General features: G+C 43.5%; 1 protein-coding gene across 1 annotated transcript in view; it reads right to left on the bottom strand.

Annotated features, from left to right (window-relative positions):
- E2F8 (E2F transcription factor 8) overlaps nt 1-14,851 on the bottom strand; it is a 22,304-nt gene extending 7,453 nt beyond the window's left edge. The window contains exons 1-8 of the mRNA XM_006892016.1: nt 14,727-14,851; nt 12,282-12,560; nt 10,450-10,606; nt 7,686-8,000; nt 7,301-7,462; nt 4,721-4,858; nt 1,646-1,849; nt 687-774 (exon numbers count right to left, since the gene is read on the bottom strand). Coding sequence (XP_006892078.1) covers nt 687-774; nt 1,646-1,849; nt 4,721-4,858; nt 7,301-7,462; nt 7,686-8,000; nt 10,450-10,606; nt 12,282-12,560; nt 14,727-14,741 — 1,358 coding nt within the window. The 5' untranslated portion in view covers nt 14,742-14,851. The remainder of the gene's footprint in view (nt 1-686; nt 775-1,645; nt 1,850-4,720; nt 4,859-7,300; nt 7,463-7,685; nt 8,001-10,449; nt 10,607-12,281; nt 12,561-14,726) is intronic.
- Nucleotides 14,852-23,584: the final 8,733 nt, after the last annotated feature.

Raw genomic sequence — 23,584 nt, 5'->3', positions numbered from 1 at the left:
TGGAAACAACCCAAGTACCCATCAACAAACGAATGGATAGAGAAGCTGTGGTATATTCACACAATGGAATACTATGCTGCATTGAAAGACAAGGAACTCATACAATATAATTCAAAATGGGTGACCCTGGAGGACATTATGCTGAGTGAAATATCTCAGTCACAAAAGGACAAATACTGTATGGTGCCACTGTTGTAGAATAAGACTGACATCAGGGTGGGGGTAAGACTGAGAAAAACTGGATAAATTATGTATACTGTATTGAAGCCGATGAGAGAGAGAGCAGTTTAAAAGCAATATATTTTAGGGCATTATGATTATCATAAGAGTTTGGAATGAGGATTGCAGAGTGGAGTATACTTGGGGTGGGGGTGTAGGGGGATAGTATACCAATGAAGGAGTTTTTCTTTTGCTTTTCAAGGAGAAGAGCGAACTGGAGAAAAGTGTAACAATGAATGAATGGAAATCCAAAATCTCTGTAAATGTTCATTAAAATTAATAAGCCCCCGCCCCCCCAAAAAACCCCAAAAACTGAGCAGATAGTTTCTGTAATGATGGTGGATGAATTACAGAAAGGATTAGCATGCCAGTTTCTAAGGCTCCTGTCTGTTCTTATATCAAACAGTAACCCTAATATGCAACATACAAGTTCCTCCTCTTGCTACTAAAGAGCACAGCCAACCTACCTTGATTGCTCTTCTAGCTGCATTTTGCAGATTGCCGCGAGCTGAGCCATTTTACTTGGGAAAGGTGCTGAATTCTGAGAATCCTCTGCTGGTAAAATAGAAAGTGGCAAACAAAGTCAAGAACAAAAGTTTACTCAGGTAACACCTCACCGAAGGCAAAGGAACAGATAACATCTACCACCCTCAGATTACACAGCAATGGAATGATGCCAACCAAACCAACTGTTCCTCTGGTGATAGAGTGGTGAGCATAACCATCTTCTAAACATGCTGCCATCAAGCCATTTCTGATTCATAGCTGTAATATAAGGCTAAGTACAAATGCCCCATATGGTTTCTGAGGCTGTAGACTGCCCTTTTTTTTCCTTCTTCCTTGGAGCGGCTGGTGGATCCAAACCACTGACCTTTTGATTAATAGCCTAATGCTTTAATTAATCACAGTGCAAACCAAAACAAACACAAGCTACTGCTGTAGGGTCAGCTTCAACTCTTGGTGACCTCTGAGTCAATTTCAACGTATGGTTGGTTACACACCTCTTCAGGATTGTGAGGCTATAGATCTTAACAGGAGATTGTCTCATTTTCCTCCTGCAGAATGCCTGGTAAATCTGAAGTGCTGATTCTTGGGTTAACAGCTCCATATGCAACCAGCAATGCCACCTGGTCTCCTTACAGCTCCACCAGAGTTTTTAAATGATACTCAGTAACTTATTGTCCTCAAGTCATAACCAACTCTTTGCTGACCCTCCAGCGGGTTTTCTGGGACTGAATCACACAGGAGAAGATGGTCCATCTTTCTCCCCCAGGGTTTTTATCCTTTCATTAATAAACAAGTTAGGCTTCAAGTGTGGATTTGAAGCCATTTTGACTTAATTCTTTTAAAAAAGTACTGTGGAGATAAAGTGAGCTAAACATTAGATTAAAAGGTGAGTGCTGCCTGACTTTATTTGAAAACATACCTTTATTGGTCTTGATGGGGCTGCTGGGAGCAGAATTTATCTTTCTCCGGTCACTTTCTATACTCTTTACAAGCTTGATAAGAGATGGGTGTCGAGTGAAATTCGGTTTCCCACGTGTAGAGAAGAGGTTTTTGGCACAATTCTCCTTTGAGAACCGTCTCATCTCCAAATCCGAGGGCTCCAAAGGAACGGCCATGCTGGGTCCTGAAACAGAAAAGGGCACTGTGTTAAAGAACACAGGGGTTGGCGACTTACTGGAGTCACTGAGACTGGGAGGGACCACGGACACTACTGTGCTGAGATAATCTTTAAGCCAAGAACTGAAATGATCCCTTGAAGTCACAAGTTAGCTCAAAGAATGTTTGCTTTGAGGGAATACTTTAAGCACTATGCTGATGATACCTCTCATTCTGGAATGATCTGTTTATCTCTGACCCTCTATGTCTCTAGGGTCTCTTTTAGGAAAAAAAAATGCCTTGAGCAATGTTGTTGCTGTTGTTGTTATGTGCCATCTAGTCACTTGTGACTCATAGCGACCCTATGTACAACAGCCCTAAACTCTGCTCTGTCCTGTGCCAATCGCACTGTCTCTGACACTCCCATCCCAATTATCCCAGTCACTGAATCAATCCATCTCATAGAGGGCCTTCCTCTCCTGCGCTGTCCCTCCACCCTCCCAAGCATGATGTCCTTCTCTAAGGACTGGTCTCTCCTCACAACATGTCCAAAGTATGTCAGACGGAGCCTCAGAATCCTTGCCTCCAAGGAGCCACCCAGTTTAACCCTTTCCAGGACAAATCTGTTTTCCTAGCAGTCCATGGTATTCTCAATACTCTTCTCCAGCACCACAGCTCAAAGGCATCAATTCTCCTTCTATCCTCCTTGGTCATTGTCCAACTCTGATGCATAACAAGTGATTGCAAAGGAATTATCTATCTTCTAAAGAATTATCTACATGAGATCAAACTGACAAGAGTAACAGAGATTCCAGAGCAGAGTCCAAGTTAATGGTGGTGAAAACAATCCAGACAGATAGATAGTGATACAACACAAAGATGTATTACATGTCATTGAAGCATAATTGTAAAAAATATTGAAAGGAAGTACATTTTGTTACGTATACTGTTGTCCCTCTATATCAAGGGACTGGTTCCAGGCACCCTCTGGATAAGAAAATGCTCAGATGCCCAAGTTCCTCACATAAAATAGTATAATATGTGTATGTAACTATTACATGTTCTCCTACATACTTAAAGTCATCTTTAGATTACTTATAATTCAGAAAATAATACAAAATGCTATGTAAATATCACTTGCCATATCCTCTTAGCTTTTGGGGATTGATCACTCAACTGCCTTTTAAAAGTCATTTTTTTCACAGAAGGGTGTACACAAATAGGAAAGCAGACTTGAGGTGAAGAATTCTAAACAAGGAGATGTGTTACTTCATTCTTGTGGATTCCCTGTAATCCTGTTGTTGTTAGGTGCCTGAGACTCATAGCATACAGTCCTCAGTACAGGAAATTCAGCTTTCTTGTTTAGCCCTGCCCTCGATAATTTCAATCTGAAGGTGGCTGACTCTAGAGAAATACAGCTTGAAAATATGGAGGGTCAATAATATTTTGTACAAAAAAACCAGCACAGGTGGTTTGGCTCATCTGATATATAAAGTGTCATTCTAAGGATGTTTTTACAAATGATGAAACAGAGAGCAGGGACTATGTGCCTCATTTCTGCTACTATGTTATTTGCAGTGAATGAATGCTGAGGTCCAGCACTTCCCACTTTACCAGCAGTGGTGTACTGTTTCTGCTGTTAAGTCAATTATGTTTCACAATGACCCTGTGAACAACAGATCTGAACCTTGCCCTATTTGCCATGCTCAAGGCTATTGTGTCACTGTCAATCCATGACAGCGAAGGTCTCTCTTTGGTCGATCTCCCTTCCCCAGCATGTTGTCTCTCTCCAAAGCCTAGTTCCTCTGGGAAATTTGCCGATGAGGTTTCACCATCCTTGCCTCTAATTAGCACTCTGTATTATTAAGAGATTTTTTTCCTCCCTTTTCTACTGCCCTGCAATCAAAACTCACTCCCAGCTGACCCTCCACTGGGTTTCTGGAAGCTGTAAATCACATAGGAGGAGACAGCCCAGCTTTTCCCCATGGGGCTGCTGGTGGGTTGAGACCACCAGAGATTCAGCCTGTGGGTTAGCAGCACGACTCCCTAGGACCATGCCACCCCAGCTACTGTTTTCTTCGTGAGAGAGAAAAAAATTGTGCATCTTATATTCAGTAGAGTCTTAGGTCTAATATGGCGACTCTCACATCAACTCTAGGAGGTGTGCATGTTTCATGAACTATGTTTCTATCTCAGGCACTAACCAACTGACTCAACTTCTCTCAGTGATTGGGAGGTGCACTGGTGATGCAAACCTGTGCCCCACAGTGTATTCTAAAGCCCCACATCCATTTGTCTCTTCCTGAGATTATATCCAGAAATCACAGTAATTCCACAAAGCAGCCTTCATTTTTTCCACTTTACCAGTGAGGAAATGAAATTCTGAAGAAGTAACTTGCCCAAGCCCACACAGCGAATAAGCAGCAGAATTAGGAATAGAGGTCAATACTGCCTCTTCTTCCATAACCGTGGTCTTGCCACTGGCCAGGGAATTTTCCAAGGAAATGCAAATCAAAAGGTCATCACTGAGATGGGGATGAAGGGCCACTGGTGACCTGAAGTGTTTCAGAGTAGAGCAGTACTCCAAGCTCTGATCCTTTAAAAGGGGGTTCCCAGGCCTTTCTTCTGGGGTGCCTCCAGATGAATTTAAACTGCTACCCTTTAGTTAACAGCCCAGTGTTTGTCTGTTGGTGCCACTTGTTGTTAGTTTGCATATGCTGAGTTGGAACCAAGTCATAGCTGAGCCTCTTGGGCTGCTGTTGGCGCCAGAAGTTGAGCCTTTTATCCTGACCGTCACCTTTGCCTTTGCCACTATAAATGCATGCCCTTCCCATGTGAGGGAAGAGAGAACATCTCAGTGTTTCACAACAACGATAAAGTAAGAAAAGAAGATACATACCACTGGGATTCGGACTGATTTCTGGGCCTGTCCATTTAAAAGCTGGTTTTCGGCCTCTCTCCTCTGTTATATGCACTTTCTTGATAAGATCCAAGCTACTCAGAACATTCGCTATGTCATACAGCCTCCTTATTTTTGCTTGAAAAGAAAAGCATATATGTCACTTGATAAAACCGTGAAAGATTAAAGGATTCTGCTTCGTAAATACGTCAGAGACAGTCATCCTAACCATCAGGATTAGAATAAGAAAAAAACATAAGTCCTTTTGCAGTTACTCTAGTAAGACTGCTTTAATTAAAACAAAAATAGATTGTGAAATATTTAAAAGCCTCAGTTACCACTGGTACTGAATTCTGAAATGACAAAAGCACACATGGAAATAGTTTTTAAAAAATGACATTATGAGATCACCTTATTGGAAACTGGGATACAAGATTTGGTTTTTTAATGAAAGCTTCATCTTTAATGAAGATGTCTTCATAAGAATGTTCTGAGCAAACAGAGAAACTAACAGTGATAAATGTGCTTCCCTGTTTGTGATCATTTATAACAATAAAATTTATTTCATTAAGTATGACCACTGCTTCAGCCCATCCAATGTATGAATTTTAAACTGTCCTTATAATAATAAAATTTATTTCATAAGTATAACAACTGCCCTTATTATGTGATATGTAAAGACTCATTCACTCACTCATTGCCCTTGAGTCAGAGTGACTCACAGCTGACCCTCTGGTGGGTTCTCTGAGGCTGTGAACCACACAAGAGGCGGCTGTGTACTCAGAACACCAGGTGACCGCGTAGTGACTACTCTGAAGTCGGGAGTGCAGCTCCCTACCCACTGTGCCACCAGATCTCCTTTTGTAGAGAGGAGATTTGCTAATTTTAGAAATCTTAAAAAGTTCCATTTTAAAAAGTCTGCTTGTATGTGTATCTTAACAGTAGGTTACACACTAAGTCCCTTCTTAATAGCCAAGTCAGACAGTTCTGAATTGCCTTCCGCCAACTGCCTCTGGTTCCCAAAATCTGTTTCCAAGGCTGTGACTAATTAGTGAGATGAGGAGTTGAAACCTGTCTGATGGACTCAAGAAAAGCAGGCTGTCCATCAATAGGATCAGGACCTGTTTTCTGAAACTGCAGTTCTCCCAAACCAATTGTTCAAATTAGCGCCTTCACTCTACTTTGCTCTTCAGAGCAACACCATCAACCTGGGCATTTTGGAATACACTCTGAGACTCTTTCCCTCACTGCTGCCAGATTTCCAAGGCTATAAATCACATGGGAGGAAATTTCCCATCTTCCTCCCAAAGAGCAGCTGGCAGGGAACTGAGACCTTTGGATTAGCAATGCAACTCTCTATGGACTACACCATCAGAGCTCCCACTCTGGCACAAGTACAGCTTTATATGTGGATGGGAAGAAGTCTGTATGTAACAGCTCCCAGGCACACCCCACAGCCTCTGAGACTGCTTGGGCTGGTTCTCCGTAATCACGCAGCTAGGTCCTCCTCACTTCTTCCTGAAGCAATAAGTGGCTGCTGGCCAAGTGGTACTTCTCTGACGTTTGCTGATATTCCCAGTAGAAATGGGTATGTGGTAGAAGGAAGCAGCTCTCCATCAGTCAAGCCCCTCTTTCTTCCCTGCAATCTTTATTTATATCCTTTCAGCTCCTGGAGGTCTCTGCAACGTCTAGGACGAGGTGAGGGCACAGCCCTGCCTTAAGAACCCAGACCAGCTTCCAAGCCAGTATTTAGCAGACATTCTGGCAAAACCTGTTCTTTCAAAGCAGCAAACCGATAGTACTTCAAGTCATTTCAGGAGACAGTTTTTGAAAAGTGGTTTACACTCTTGTACACTAGAGTCAGTAGAAATAGTGATGTGCTGGGTTCTACCTGAGCTTTATAACCAGGGCTTTGAAGCAGTGCTGTCAGAATGGCACCGCTGGTCACCATTTCTATCTAATCTAGGCATTGCTGCCTGTTTTCCACCTAGCTCAAAATTCCATAGAGACCGGATTGCTATGTAATGCTTTCTCTACCCTTCAGCAAGTCACTGCAGGGTAAGTGAACAGGTCTGAAGCTCTCGTTACAACTTCTGACCATGTTAACTCAGTATATTTCACACTCTGCAGCAGGCACAATGTCAAATGAGGTAAATTTTAAGGAACTGTTCATGGTGGCGTAGTCTGTAGGGAATTGCACTGCTAACCGAATACAGCACTATTTGGTGGTCTGAATCCACCAGCAGCAATGTGGGGGAAAGATGGGAAATTTCCTCCCAGGCGATTCACAGTCTTCAGGAACCTGCTGGGGGATCAGCTATGAGTTGGTTCTGATGGAAGGCAAGGAGTTATGAGTGAATATATCAGACAAGTTAGGGTTTTCATAAGAATCTTTGAATTCTGTAAGTCAGTCAGTGGAGTATTATCATCATTTGAGGAAAAAAGGAACAAGATAAAAGAGTAATTAGAGATGACCTGTTTATGTACCAAATATATTTAGAAATCCGTTTATAACTAAGAATCAGCTGCTCAAGATCAGGTCCAAAAGGGCAACCATCCAGGGCGATCCACAGCACTTACTTTTAAATTTGCTTTTATCCAAATCTTCCACATGGTCTTCCCCAATTAAAATCTTGGCAGCAATTTCTAGGCTTACTATCTGAGGCGTTGACACCAAAAACAGCATCACAAATTTCTGGCTCATCACTCTTAAAGACTTGTCTTTGCGGCTGTTTACAGAAGCTTTGGAGAAAGATAGGAGGATTAGAGAATTAAAATTCATGAAGGGACAAGTGCCTTCTAAAGTAACAAAGCTAAAAATACCACCACCTGATCACACAGCCTTAACAACTGCAGCATCTTAACAGGAAAGACAGCCACAGCTTGGGAGCAGGGATCTCTGCGAAGCTTGTCTTTAGATCTAAGAGAAGTGCACGCCGCCTGGGTTTCCCAATACCGCACTCACCTGCCCGAAATTCCACTCCCGGGAGCTCAACAAAACACATGTCTGGGTGTCCATTTTGTCTAGTGTTTGATTTGACGATATGATCCTCTAGACTGTAGCTCTTGATAAAATCGAACTCTTGCTCATATTCTTTCTTCTTGATCATCATGATCTGCTCGGCGTATTTGTTCTCCTCCCCAATACTCTTCAAATCTCCAAGTGTTTTGGTGAGATTGTGCCTCCCATGCCAGGTGTATCGGTTTTTGGCGAGGCGGCTCACCATGTGCAAACTCTCCAGGACATTCACAATGTCATAAATACGTCGACGTTCAACATCTGAAAAGAACGCAGAGTGTCTATTACTACTGCTCTATTCACTGCCGTCGAGTCAGAACAGACCCATTGGTGACCCTCCAGCGAGTTATCAGGGGCAGTAAATTGCACTGCAGGAGATTGCCCATCTTTCTACCACTGAGCGACGTGTCATGTTGTGTACCGTAGAGTCGGAACTGACCTACAGCTGAACCTCTGGTGGGTTTTCAGAGGCGGTTAATCGCATGAAAGGAAGATTACCCATCCTCCTTCTGGGAGATTTCCCATCTTTCTCCCGTGGAGCACCTGGTGGCCTCAAACCTTATGTCTTTGGGATTGCAGCGCAGCTTCTTGCCACTAGGCCACCAGAGCTCCCTACTGAGTAACTACTCGACTTAGCAATTCCTTCCTGATTGCGGGGACAAGTTCGTTTAAAGGAACACCAGCATGCACCTATCATGGGCTCTAGAAAGAACGAATGCAATAAAAAAGTTCACTAACAGGCCAGGCTGGGTCCAACTCACTGCAACTGCCATGTGATTTCCAAGGTTATAAATCTTTAAGGGAGGACACTGTCCATCGGTCTGCCAGGGAGCACCTACTAAATTCAAACCCCAACTTTTGGGAACAGTGGCCTAGCATGTAACCACTACACTACCATGGCTGCATAAAAAGTAAGGCTAAATGATTATAGACATGTGTTCTGACTCATCCACAAACTGCTGTTAAAGAGACAATTACGGAGAGGACTCAGTACAAAGGCAAAATCTTTCTGCATGGAGTCATTCTAATTACATACTAAAAGCCATTATTCTGCATATCTCTTGATTGACAGTTTTATATATAAATTTTCATGATTTCAAGGTTCTATCAAATTTGCCATGGAATGCTTCTTAGTTCTGTCCAGATTTACGTCTAAAATGTTATAAATGGATGAAATTAAACTAAGAGAGTAAGTACGATGAGCAGGTATGGCAAGAGGGGGAAGAAGGAGCTTTGGTGAAACAGCAAAGTTCACAGCAAACTCATAAGTCTTCAGAAAACTACCAAGTGGCCACGCCAAAACCAAGCCCAAGCCCACCGCTGTTGATTCCATCTCATGGTGACTACTACATGTTAGTCACTGAGTAGAACAGATCAGAAAAGCTAGACTTGAAGGACTTAGCGGTGAAACTCAGACTGCGGCCTTCTAGAACTATTGGCAACATCAGGATAAATGGAGGGAAAACTGTAGCTGTCAAGGATTTTTTTTATTCAGATCCACAATCACGTATCTATGGAGGCCGCAGTTAGAAGATATATTGCCTTGGGGAAATCTGTTGCCAAGGACCCCTTTATAGTCTTTAAGAACAAGGATGTCAGTTTAAAGACTAAGGTACACCTGCCCCAAGCCATGGCATTTTCAATGGTTTCATATGCCTGTGAAAGTTGGGCAATAAATAGGGAAGATCAAAGAAGAATCACCTTTGAATTACGGTGTTGTGAATAATATTGAATAAAACATGAGCTGCCAAAAGAACAAACAAATCTATCTTAGAAGAAGTACAGTCAGAATGTTCCTTGGAAGCCAGGATGGTGAGACTGATCTCATGAACTCTAGGCTTATTATCAAGAGGGGCCAGTACCTACAGAAGAATATCATGCACGGAAAAGCAGAGTCAGAGTAAGAGGAAGATTCTAAAGGAGATGGACTGACATAATGATTGCAACAATGGACTGGGCAGGGTTTTGTTGTATGTAGAAATGATATAAATCGAACCAAACCAATGGCATCTAACAATAGCAAATCTTTACGAAAGCATATTGTCAGGCTTTTTATGGTGCTTTTGGGTGAGTGTTACCAACCAACAGTCCACTTGGTAGTTAAGAACAAACCACTTGTGTGACCCAGGAAACTCTACTGAGTGACAGAGAGCTTCTACTCACAGAAGCTAATCCTGTGCTAATTGCAACCTGCTAATTGCAATCTACGGAGCTCTGGTGGCCTAGTGCTGAGAAACTGCACTGCTACCCTGAAGGCACACGGTTCAAATCTACCAGCTGCTCTGCGGGAGAAGGATGAACAAACTCCCCCTGTGTGATTAAAATGATGGTACACAACAATAACATCAACAATTGCAATCTACTCAGATGCCATTCCCAGCAAGACACTTCAGGAGAGGGCCAAGACACATTTCAGAATTGAAGCTGTCTGATACCAGTTATAAAACAATGTTGCTTTTAAAGCTTCTAAAATGAAGTCAGAAGAATCCTCAGTGTGATATTGTTTCTGTTTTAAGCATCATCGAAATTAGAAACAATATGCATTGTATGTTTAAATTAATAATGCTTATGGGATTTAAAAATATCTCCATACAGCCATAACTGCATCACTAACAAACACTTCTAAGCAGAGGAGGGTAGCTCAAGAGAAGTCAGTCCAGACAGTAGTTTTAGTTAACAACTATTACAAGTGAGTTCTCTGGGTACTTACTCAATTCCTCCGCTACTTCATCCAGACAGATGTCATTATTCACAGCAGGGTTGGGATAGTTGGGATATCGAGCTAAGAACTTGTGGCACAGCAATCCTAAACTTTTCTCTTTCCGACTTGGTTGGGATTTCTCAAATTCATCTCCAGATAAATGCTCCTAAAAAGAAAAAGGCAAAAGGGACTCATTCTGTAATGAAGTTGGAGAGACTTAACTAGGAGCATTAACATTCAGTGACTGACCCTTTTCCATGTGTGTGGCCTCAACAGGTGCAACGTTTGGAACAAGAAAAGGTGGTGGAAGCTGGTACCCACTGCTTGGCAGCTCGGCAAGGGAAGTTTGACGTAAAAATAATACCAAGGTTCAGAATTCTGAATGCCATAATTCTACGGGGTCCACATCTTTCCATTATGCTGAGGGAAGCTAATGGCCTGGCAGGCGGAGATGCTTTATACCCATAACTGTTCTATAATAGCAGGAGAGGATAAAATAGATGAATGGGATCTTCTAAGAATAAAATCCCTGTGCACATCCAAAGACTTCTCCAACAGGGTAAAAAGGGAAGCCAAAGACTGGGAAAAAATATTTGTAATGACATGTCAGATAAGGAACTTATATCTAGAATATATAAAATACTTGAGCACCACAACAAGCTAAACAACCCAATTGAAAAATGGGCACAGGATATGAACAGACACTTCACCAAAGAAGACATTAAGATTGCCAACAAACACATGAAGAATGTTCAAAATCCCTAGGCCTAAGAGAGATGCAAATCAAAACAACTATATCATCTTACCCCAGTAAGAATAGCAAAATTTAACAGAACAGCAAACAACAAATGCTGGCGAGGTTGTGGAGAAACTAGAACTCTTATTCACTACTGGTGGGAGTGTAAAATGGTACAACCACTATGGGAAGCTGTATGTTGCTTTCTCAAAAAGTTGTAAGTAGAAATACCTTTAGACCCAGCAGTTCCACTACTGGGAATATACCCTAAAGAAATCCGAACTGCCACCCAAGTAGATATATGCACACCCATGTTTATTGCAGCTTTGTTCACAATAGCAAAGAGTTGGAAACAACTCTAGTGTCCATCAACAAACGAATGGCTAGAGAAGCTGTGGTATATTCACACAATGAAATACTATGCTGCATTAAAAAACAAGGAATTCATGAATACAAAATGGGTGACCCTGGAGGATGTTATGCTGAGTGAAATACCTCAGTCACAAAAGGACAAATACTGCATAATGCCACTGTTGTAAAGCGGGACTGACATCGAGGCAGGGGAGAAACTAAGAAAAAAGAGAGGATAAATAATGTATACTACATTGAAACAGATGAGGGAGAGAACTATTTAGGACGAATATATGATTAGGTATTTTTGTCATGACAAGAGTCCAGAATGAAAGCTGCATAGTGGAGTGCAGGGGTGGGGAGGAATTGTATAACTATGAAAGAATTTTTTCTTACTTTTCAAAGAGAAAAGTGAACTGGTGAAAGGTGGCCCAGGAGGAAAGTGTACAAGAATGAATGAATGGAAATCCAAAGTGTCTGTTGTAATGAAAGTTCACAACTTTCATTAAAATTAATAATAAGCAATTGCCACCAGCCAGGCCCTCATTCCTCAGAACCCTCCACCAGAGACACAGAAGGGTAAAGCTCAGAAGGCTGCAAAGCAGAGGTGAAAGGAAGAGGGACTCAAGATCATGAATACTCGAGTCAACAAGGAAATGGCACATTTTTCTGCCGCAGAGCTCTCAAGTCTGGTTAGCAGCCCCACTGCATTACCAGGGCTCCTTAGGTCCACCCAGATCTTCTGAAAACCTACATGTAAACAGTCTTTGACCTCAGGCAGTCCACTTCTGTTGTCAAATAGCCCCCTCTTCTGATCTCTGCTGCGGATCTCAGGGCTCACAGCACTGATGAGCATCTTCAGGTTGGCAGTGGGTGTCCACGGTTCACCCTCGGAGATTTCCTTGGCTTTGGTGGGCGTCGTTAAAGGGCCAAAGTTGGGCTGAATCTCGACCAATCCTATATTTGGGGTCGTGGACTCTTCCAGGGGTGTTTTCAACAGTACCTTTTTATGTGGCTCAAAAAAGAGGTTTTCCTAATTAAAAAAAAAATAATAATTAGGCAGTTATTTAAAAACAAGATTTATCAGAGGTGTTTTGCTCCTTTGAAAATGTATGATAGAGAAAATATTAAACTCTAAATCAAAATCTTAAAATAGAATATTGGTCTAGGAAAAATGCCCAGTGAGGCTGTCTTGCTCATGAAATGAATAACCATGTTCAAGAGGTTAATTGATACATCATTCACTTTTTTGTTTTAAAAAACGAACTAATAACTTATAATTTGTTTCTTAAAAAAAATTACAATTTAAAAAAGACTTGCAAAAGTAATAAATGTTGGAGAGGATGTGGCTAAATAGGGACACTTTTACATTGTTGGTAAGATTGTACAATGGTACAACCACTCTGGAAAGCAGTGTGGTACTTCCTCAAAAATCTGAACATAGAAATTCCATATGATCCAGCTGTTCCATTGCTTAGAATATACCCCAAGAAAATAAGAACTGAAGCTCAAACGGAAACTTGTACACCAATGTTCATAGCAGCATTATTTACCATCGCAAGAACATGGAAACAGCCCAGATGTCCAACCACAAATGAATAGATTGAAAAGTTGTATATTCATACAATGGAATACCAAGCAGCATGCAAAAACAATGATTTTGTAAATTACTATTTAACTTGGGAGGGACTGGAGAGCATTATGCTGAGTGAACTAACTCAGTCCCACAAGGACAAATACTGTATAAAACCATTACTGTATAATGAGTATGAGGATCCAAGGTGGGAGGGAAATAGAGGGGAGAGGATGGGGTAAGGTTGCACAATACCGTGGATGGTTGGGGTGAACGAAATGGGAGGGATCTCTTGTGAAAAACAGTGTATTCAAACTTTGTAAATAAATCAGTATAAAATTTAAAAGAAGTTGCAAATATAGTATAGACAGTTCCTTTCATTAAACTTCACCTATTATGACTTATAACATTAAGGGATTCAAACTCCTAAAGAGCTTCTACTCAAGATCCTGTAATAAGTATCAGCCTCCAGGGCAGAAACCATGTCTCAGTAATCTGTTTACAGCCACGTATAATGACTGCATGCAGTAGGTATTTAATAAATTACCAAAGCTGTGGAAGAGGCAGAGAGTCAAGGAGAAAAGCATGATGCTAGCTTCTCCTTTGACTTGTCAGAAAAATCCAGTAGGGAGCAGCAGAGTGCCTGAGAACTGGACTTCTGACCAGAAGTCTGTTCTTGGAATAGCCAAGTTCCCAAAGCTGGTCCTCTGAGGTGTGGCACTGCCACTCTGCCTAAAACCAGAAACATTAACAGCAGCTCATAGTAAGATTAAGGTGCAGTTCTACTCTATCCTAGGGGATTGCTATGAATTGGAATTGAATTAACAGCTGTGGGTTATGTTTCTTCCACTCTTGGGTATCAGAGACTTCATACATTCTCATCTGTATCAATTTTTTTAAAAAAATGCTTCAGATGGCCATAAGTGAAAGAATGAAGAGATCGATTAATTTCTCAGTAACATTAGGAACATGGTTTAATGGTATTTGTTTATGTGTCCTTTAGGATTGATCAAGTGCTTCTCCATTTCATCAAATTTAATATTCCCATTTTGATGAAGAAACCAAAGATGAAAGAGACTGCATAAATCTTGAAATGAGATTTTCTCATTCCACCTGTGACATCCACGTAGAAGTTTGTATGATGAATTCAATGAAGGATACTTGGTAATTGACCAAAAAAGAATTTCCCCCCCCCCAAAGGGAAAAGTTATTTCCCCTCCTTTTTGCCTGAAACTATCAGGAGAAATATTACAATTGTCTTAATTAATAATTAAGACTTTCAAATATCCTTTTTGAATTCCTAAAGTTTAAGATTTCTCAGAAATGCAACAAAAACATTTTGCTTTCCTAAGAAAGGTCTACTCAGTTTGTTCATAGATTTTACTATCTCATTGCCTTTCCTCTCTGCTTATCTCTGAGACTTCCACCAAACCATTAAAAACTAGAAGGATTACTTTAATCTGGGCAAACCTCCCCTTTTTCAAAATGTAAATTTCCCTTTCTTCTGAGTTTTAACAAAAATTAACTCAAAAGATGTTGGTCTTAGATACTGGTAAAGTATTAGAAAAAATAGTTAAATTAGGATGATACTGCATTTCAAATTGCAAAGTGATTATTAAAGAGTACCTTTTCATCCTCCATTCTGTAAATTTCTCACACATTTAGTTTCTTTAAAAACGAAGAATCTGGAGTTCCTCCCAATATCCAATGGTTCAAGAAGTTCAATCGATTCTACCAACCACTCTAAAATCCTGAAATGAAAAAAGTTTAGGAGAAAATAAGAACCAAGAGACCTTGTTAACAACCCATTCACTGGAACTATTGGTCATAGATACTAAGACTAAGGAAAAATTACAAACTAGATTACATTTTATTCCCGTCCAGAGACAAGAGTCTCTCTCCCCGGGCAGTAAAACGCTGCAGCCAATCTGTATCTCATTTTGCAGAACCAATTCAATGCCATGAGGCTTCAAGTAAGTCACGTAATTTCCAGTGACAACCCTCTCCTCTCTTTAGAGAAGCCAGGCCAAGTTCCGAATTCAACAGACCCAAGAGATCGTCGCAAACACTTACCTGTCCACAGAGACTCAGCGCCACAGTCCTGGTTCAGACTGAAAAGCGTGACCTGAGTTATGTAGATACAATTCTGCATGCAGACTGCCGGATCTCCTCCCAACCCCGTATATACACGTGCATAGGTCCAACAGTATAGTCTTGTAAAGCAGATAACGAAATTTCCAAATACACTCTCTAAATGCCAAACGTATTGCCTGGCATTTAAAGAGCGCTCTATGATTAAGATTTTTTTTCCTTAATAAAAGGATTTCCTCAAAGATTCAAAGTGCTGCGTCCTCTTTATACAGATGGCTGTTTCGCCGCGTTTTCACTAGGCAAGCTGCATTTGCTCAGAAAAGTCACCAGGCTAGTTGCCTTGCCGCGGCGGGCTCGAGTCCCGCGCACTCTTCCCTCCGCTAGGCCAACAGCCCCTCCTCCTCCCCCATCCTCCCGCCACTAGCCTGGCAGTTCCCGGACAGCATCTTCGCGGTTTCCAGGGCAACCACTCTTGGCCAATCACAGAGGATGATGCGCGCCAGCGATTGGTTGGCAGTGCCAGGGGCGGGCCCGGACCTTCCGCCTTCGATTTAAAAATTTGGCGCGGAAAAGTCAGACCCTGGTCGGCACCGCCCCTTCGCAGCGCGGGGGCTGGAGCGCGGGCAAACCCGCGCCCGGAACCGTGGCGCCAGCCCCTCCCCCTTGCTCGCCCCCGCCCCTCCGCGCGGGACCCCGGCTCCTCCCTCCGTGGACCCCGGCGGAGCGGGAGGCGGGAAACGGCTGCCGATCCGCGCGTCCCAGCCAGCACCCGGCGCCGGGCCTCCAGGGCGCGCCAGTCCTGTGCGCCCCACCGACCTGTCAGGTCACCTTTCGACTGGGGCGGGTGGCGCTGAGCGGGGACTCCTCGGCGCCCCTTTCCCGCTCCGGTCTGAGAGCCCTCGTGTCGGGCCGTCAGTCTGTCCTTCAGCCGCGCCGAGGTGGTTGCCCGAGGGGACGGCCGGGACCCGGACTTGGCGGGCTAGCGGGCTGGCACAGGGAAAGCGACCGTGCCCGGAGCAGTCAAGTCCCGGATTTGAAATTAACCCGCTCCCGGCGCGAGCTGATCCCGCGGGCAGGGAGGGCCGCTCCCCTCCCCCGCGCCCGCCGTCTGGTCCCGGGCCCCGCGCGCCAATCCTAGCCTCCCGCCACGAGCCGCCCGCGAATGGGGTGCAGGCGCCGCCCTCCCGTCCCGCCTCCACGGCAGAGTTGTTGGGGGGAAAGTTCAAGAACTTTTTTTTCTTTGCAAACACTCCCCCCTTCCCCTTACTCAAAGTTGGGGAAATGCATTCAGTCGGTTCTAGGCTGGGACGCAGCGCGCTGGCGTTCCGCAGCCGACCCCTCGTACCCAGCCTGAGATCCGCTTACCTGCCACGAGGGCTCCAGCCGAGACTGCCCCTGTAGCATCCTTGGCACACATGATCTCGCTGCCTGCCGTCTCACCCTGGACTTCTAGAAATCCGTGGCAGGAGAAGCTTGCTCAATGAGTGCCAAACTCGATGCGCGCGAGCCGTGAGAACTCAGGTGTGGGAGGAGTAAAGTTGAAAGCCCGCCAAGCTAGCACCCTGCGGCGCCCGCAGGCTCCCCTCTCTCGTCTCCCACCCGCTCCTTCCTCTCCCCTTCCTGTTGTCTTCCCTCGCTTTTCCCTCTTTTTCCGGCCTGCAAGTCTTGGGAGGCTTAAGCTGGCATATTATATGGAGCCCTAGAATAGCAGCAGGGTTAGGAGACCCTCTAGTCTAAACACTTCATTTTGCTTATAGGAACAACTGAGGCCAGTGCGTGGATTGGTTTGCACACTAGTCCCCTTTCAGTATTTCCCCTTTTCTGGGGGCCGATGCTGGCGTTGTGTGGCCGCATGTGTTGGTTGCTCAACCGTGCCTAGATCTGGGCGCCCATCTAGCAACTGTTTGGCGTAGGCTCTTGTTTAATTTTCATATCTAAGATTGAAGCTTCCGCAAGATCCCGGGCAGCGTTCGCCCAGCTTTACTACCGCTTATGTGTCAATGAATCATCCATTGCCGTCTCCCAGCGCGGGATAGTCTTACGTTTTCCCGGACATGAGAAAGGGTGGGGATATTGAGGTCGGGATCGCCATGCTGCAGCCGCAGAGGCGGTCGGGGGTCCTGGCGGCCAGCAGTGGCTCATCGCCGCACGGAAGGCGGTTAATGCCGTGTTTGACCCTGTCTGCCTAGATTCCAGCCAGGGCATACGACCGACCCATCTTCAGGCGAGTGTTGCTCAGGCTCCAACTTGAAACCGACCCTTGGGCGTCGTGATCTGCGCAGCTAAGTTACCGCCTGCAGCTCTCAATATTAAAACCGGAGCAACTGGATGCACTGCCAAGAGTACTGAGCAGTGGAGAAAGGTGGGGTTATAAATACATTGACAAAATCTGAGTACTCTTCAGCGTTAACCTCAGTGTTTTCCAGATCGCTCTTTTTCTCTTTCTCTTCGTTGTTTATAGGAATAAGCAGATTCAGTCCTGTTCTATCTGACATCAGATTTACAGCACCAGTTGTTGTTAGGTGCCCTGGAGAGCAGTACGACTCATAGCGACCCTATGAACAACAGATCTGAGCCCTGTCCTATCCTGTGCCATCCTCAATCTTTGGTACACGCGAGCCCATTGCCTCAGTCTCTGTGTCAATCCTCTTGGTCAAGGATCTTCCTCTCTTTTGCCGTATTTCCACCTTCCCAAGCATGGTGTCCTCCTCCAATGAATAGCCTCTCCTAGCAACATGCTCAAAGAATGAGAGACAAAGTTTAATCATGTTTGCCTCCAAGGAGCAGAGACTCTGGCTGTGCTTTCTCCAAGACAAACCAGTTTGTTCTTTTGGCAGTCCATGGGGTGTTCAGTACTGCTCTCCAGCACCACAGTTCAAAAGCGTCACTCCTTCTGTCATTCACTGCCCAACTCTCAGCAGCAGAGCAAGCATAGAATACAGCCTCAGAGTCCTCTGTAAAGGCACTCTTCGGAAGTGGCTCATCTGAAGTGCCTGTCTGCAGAGGCAGCAGTGGTTGCCTTCACATGTGTTGGTGCACAGGGCCATTCATGCTGCAGATAGTGTGTGGGGAGTACCGTGTTTCTGGGAAGTACTACCTCAGGTGACACTTCACAAACAACTCTTCATGTAATACTCAGCACAGATGGTAACCACGGCTTGTGGCACAGGAGAGTGAAGCACAATGCTTTTACATAACACATTTAAGGTCACACCATAACAGAGCTGAAATTTGAAGCCAAACCTGACTCAAGGGCTTCTTATAGAAAGCCATGTTCTCCACTGCCCTGGAAGACCACCCAACTCTCTTCATCATTTTCTAGAGGATTGAAGAGCACAACAGTTTAAGTAATGATCAATGAATTAATTCTAGCTGCAGAATCATTTCTTCCTGCTCCCAATTCAAGCATCACAGCCCCACTACCTCTGAAAGGTCCTGTGACTGCAAAGTTAATAATGTCTTAGACCACTTAGCCTCTCCCTCACCTCGCCAAGAGCGAAAAATGAAACAAACAGAAAAACTCGAGGAAAGATGGGATAGGTGTTGCTAATTCTAATGACATTGTTATGTACTGGCTTCATCTCCCTGAATATGATGAAAGGTGATCTCAGTAGCTGTGAGATTATAGAACTGAATCTTAAATCTTCGTGTCCTATTCATGTAAAGGTAATGCAAAAGAAAGCAAGCTGAAACAATTCAATTGTGTCCATTTGCAGTACAGCATGAATGTGAAGGAAAGAAGTACCCCCCTGCAAGTCTATCTCTACTTATGGGGAATTTATAGGACAGAATATAACTGTCCCATGGAGTTTCTAAGGTTGTAATTTTTACGTAAGACTGTTGAAAGATTTTATGTTTACCGCACTGCCAAGAAGACAGATTCAGGGGGACAAGTTTGAACCCTTTACACCGCCACCACCCCAGCAAATATATTGTTACTTATTATGTGACTAAGGGAATACTCATGCATTTGTTTCTTTCCTTCCCCCCCGCCCCAACATGTATGAATTATGTCTCACTGGAGTTGGACTCGTTTTTCAAGTCTATGCTGCCATTCACTTGGGTTGCATGGGCTGGAAGGCTAAGCTAGTTGTATAACATGCTCAGCACCAAATAAGGTGTCATGAAAAAGAAGATATCAAAAATAAAGGGGGAAGATAGACATGATCTGAGGTGCTTAGATACAAAGGTAACGGTTAGATTACAGAATCCTGCCCCTTTCTGTCATAGCCATTTTTACCCTGTGGCTGTGAAAAGAGCAGTTCCTTCCCTTCTCCGCTGACCAGGGCAGGAGGGAGGAGAGTTGTTTTAATTATCGTATTCTTGGCCTTTTCATCTTGCAGTGCTCTCTTCTCTACCCTACCCTGACCCGACCAGACACTTCCATCACCAGCTCTACTTCCTAACACGGTCCAACGATGTGGGTTGTGCTCTTCCGGCAGCACAAAGCAGCTGTGTCACTTTCTAGTGTTCACATCTCCGAGGGCTGTCTGTGCTGCCTGCAGCTGCTCACAGCGAAATCTCAGCCTTCACTGGTTCCTTTGATTAGTTGGTTTCTCTGCCAGCAGGCAAATCTCCACCCAGCCAGTTGCTATGGAGTAGATTCTGACTCATAGAAACCCAACAGGACAGAGTAGAACGACTCCATTGGGTTTTCAAGCCTGTTTAAAGTTGTAGTCTTTATGGGAGTAGACTGCCACACCATTCTTCCTCCGAGTGGCTGGGAATTCAATTGGCAGCCAATTGCTCCATAGGCTCCTAAATGAATCTAAATCCACTGCTGCCAGACTCATAGATCCTCCATGAGTTTTCAGAAGCTGTAAATCTTTATGGGAGGAGACGGTGCATCTCACTCCCGCTGAATTATGATACTACACCCCCAGGATTTCTTGAAATAAATCTTCTGATGTTGTTAGGTCCATCAAGTCAACTATGACTCATAGTGAACAACATAGGAACTCATATGAACAAAAGATCTGAACTTTACCCTACCCTACCCTGTTCCTCACCTCTCTGATGTGCTGGTGCCTGTTGTTACTGTCTTTGTGTCAACCCATCCAGCTGAGGGGTTTTTTTTTCTGACCCTCTAGTTTAACAAGGAGTCTTCTTTCAAGGAGTGGCCCTCCTGACAACATACCCACGTAGATGAGATGAAGTTCTACCATCTTGGCCTGTAAGGAACACCCTGGTTGCACTTTCTCTCAAGTGGGCAGGTTTGAAGAGAGTCCTACCAGAAATCCAGTCAGTGGTGTACTGATTTTACTGTGTAAATAGGGTGGGTTAGAAGCTGTCCCAGGCAGCAGCATGGCTGTGCAACCTCCACTCAGAAAATGAGCTCTGAGGGGCATATTTGCCAGCCTGGATTCGGTTACTTGTAGCAGCAATTGCTACCATTTGTTAAATAATTGCTACCCTTAAGTTTTTGAGATAATGACTATCTCATGTGAGGATAATGGAGTCGCTGGGTGGTGCAAACAGTAAATGCACTCAACTGCAAACTGAAAGTTGGGAGGTTCACGACTGCTCAGAGATGCTTCAGAAAAAAAGCCCTGGCAGTCTACTTCTGAGTGATCACAACTGCTGAAACCCTCTGGAGCACACTTTCTACTCTGACTTGTACAGTCCCCAGGGACCAGAGTTGACTTATTTGAAACTGGATTTTGAAATTAATGGAATTCAAGACACTGTGGATCCTTTAATAAAACTGGAGCTCAAGTTCTGTCCAAATTATATGTCTGCATGATATAATATTAAAATTATCATTAAGAGTACATATACAGGAGCAACGATTTTGAAAAATTACTGTGTAATGTGGGAGAGACTGGAGAGCATTATGCTGAGTGAACTAACACAGTCTCATAAGGACAAATACTGCGTAAGACCATTATTGTAAAAATAGAAGGATAATAGTAAAACACATATGGGAACTCAAGAGAGGGGAGCAAAGGGGTGAGGATAGGTACAGGGGAAACCAGACGGCTGCACAGTTTGGTGGGTAGAGGGAGAGGGGGATGGATCCAGGCGAAAAGACAGGGTAATGATGGGCAAGGTCCAATGGTGACTGATTTTATAAAACATAATGCATGAGAATGATTGTATGATATACAATGTGAATGAAGAATATTGTGAAACACAACATATACAAACTTTGTAAGCAAACCAATAATAATAATAATAATAATAAAAGAATACGTATACAGATTGCTCGGAGTACTAGTAAGCATCCCACTCAGTGCAGAAATTCTGTAACCAACCTTATCAGCAATGTCTACCCTTTGCTTGAAATCTAATAATGGAAAGTAGCTGTGCTGCCCTCTCTTCAAGCAAAGTATACATAAGCAGTTCCTGATAACAGCCCATCCATCCAAACCCACACCACTGTGGGCTTCTTGTGGGGCAGGGAGGCCACCCTTTCTCTCTAGGACTGTCACACCTGACTGAGAGCCTGGTCCAGAACAGGAGCTTGACAGAATTTAGTTGGCTGTTTAAGTTCTAATCTTTAATATTATCCCACCAAACCCAGGATACACCTTGTTTTTAGATCTCTTTATTTTCACTGCCATGTTCAATACCTAGCTCAATGCTTGGCATTCAATGTTAGAAAAATTAGCACACAGTTACCACTTTTTTCCAAAAGACAGTTTTCCACTTTAGCTAAGAGCAGCCTCCATACCATACCACTCTTCATGACTGTTTTTATTTATTAAATCACTAGTAAATAGCATACCTACTGTTACTAAGTCAGTTCCAACTTATGAAAAAGCTTCTTCAAGTTCTGAGTCCTAATGATGTAATGTGTTAAATGTTAGACTATTAGCCAAAAGGTTGGCAGTTTGACTCCACATTTTGCTCTGAAGGAAAAAAGATGGGCAACCTCCTCTCATAAAGAGTTTTAGTCTTAGAAACCCAATGGACCGTCAGCATGAGTTGGAATTGACCCATTGGCAGTGAATTTAAGAAATAATATATACTAGGTGCGGAAGAAGGATGGGCAATCTCCTCCCATGTGATTAACTGCCTCTGAAAAGCCACCAGAGGGTCAGCTGTGGGTCAGTTCCTACTCAACGGTACACATAACAACAACAGGTACCTACTTGAAGCTGACATTGAGAAGAATGTAAATCTTGGAGCAATTAACTTGTGAAATCTGTACATAGACTAAGAAGTGGTCACCAGAACAGAACAAGAAAACACAGCATGGTTTCAATCTGCATGGTGAGCAAATTTTTCAAGAAGCTGAATTATATAATAAAAATGTGGTATCAAGATTAGAGAAAGAGGCTCATCACCAACCTGCATTATGCAGATGACACAACCTTCCTTGCAGAAAGTGAAGACTTAAAGCATTTGCTGTAGATGGTCAAAGAACATAGCCTTCAACATGCGTTATATTTCAATATTAAGAAGACAAAAATCCTCACCACCAGATTAATGACAGATTTCATGAAAACAGCAGTCAAGAAACCAAAAGAAGTGCTGTTGTTGTTATGTGCCATCAAATCACTTGCAACTCATAGCGACCCTATCTATGTACAACAGCCTGCTCTATACTGGGTCACCCTTATTGTCTTTAACACACTTACCTTCATTGCTCCAGTGACTGAATTAATCCCTCTCATCAGGAATCTTCCTCTCTCTGTGCTGTCCCTCTACCCTCCCAAGCATGAGGTCCCTCTCCAAGAACTGGTCCTTCCTTGTAACATGTCCAGAGTATGCCAGATGAAGCTTCAGAATCCTTACCTCCAAGGAGCAGCCTCGCTTCTTCACCTTCTGCAGGGCAAACCTGTTTGTTCTCCCAGCAGTCCATGATATATTTAACACTCTTCTCCAGCACCACAGTTTAAAGACACCAATTTTCCTTCTATCATCCATAGTCATTTACCTGCTCTCTGACACACAGCAAACAATTGCAAAGACTATGGCCTGGATCAGGCACACCTTAGTCTCCAGGCAGACGTCATTGTTCTTCAGTACTCTGGATAGGTCTCTGACAGCTGACTTTCCCAGTGCAATTTGTGTTTTTTGTGTTTTTTTTTTGTTTGTTTGTTTGCAATCCATTTTTTGATTTCCTGGCTTCTGGCACCACAAGTGTTGATTGTGAAGCCAAGCGAACTAAAGCTGTTAACAATAATCTCTTCTCCATCTATCATGATGCTGAGAATGTGCAGGGCACCAGCCACAGGAGATAATGGTTGCTCTTGATATCACAACAGCAAGGCCAACCCTTCACACGACTCAACATTCTTCTTTCTCATTATATTTCTTTTCCAGACTGTGGGTTTCATTTGGACAAGTTGTTTGCTTTTTCAAGTCCTTTAAGAATGCCACTTCATGGTATGTTCACACAATGGAATACTGTTGTTGTTGTTGTTGTTGTTATGTGCCGTTGAGTC

Source organism: Elephantulus edwardii, unplaced genomic scaffold (genome assembly GCF_000299155.1).
Source record: "Elephantulus edwardii isolate Elephantulus edwardi_28Jun2011 unplaced genomic scaffold, EleEdw1.0 scaffold00109, whole genome shotgun sequence".
Taxonomy (NCBI): domain Eukaryota; kingdom Metazoa; phylum Chordata; class Mammalia; order Macroscelidea; family Macroscelididae; genus Elephantulus; species Elephantulus edwardii.
The sequence above is the reverse complement of the archived record's forward strand: the minus strand, read 5'-3'. Positions and strand labels throughout refer to the sequence as shown.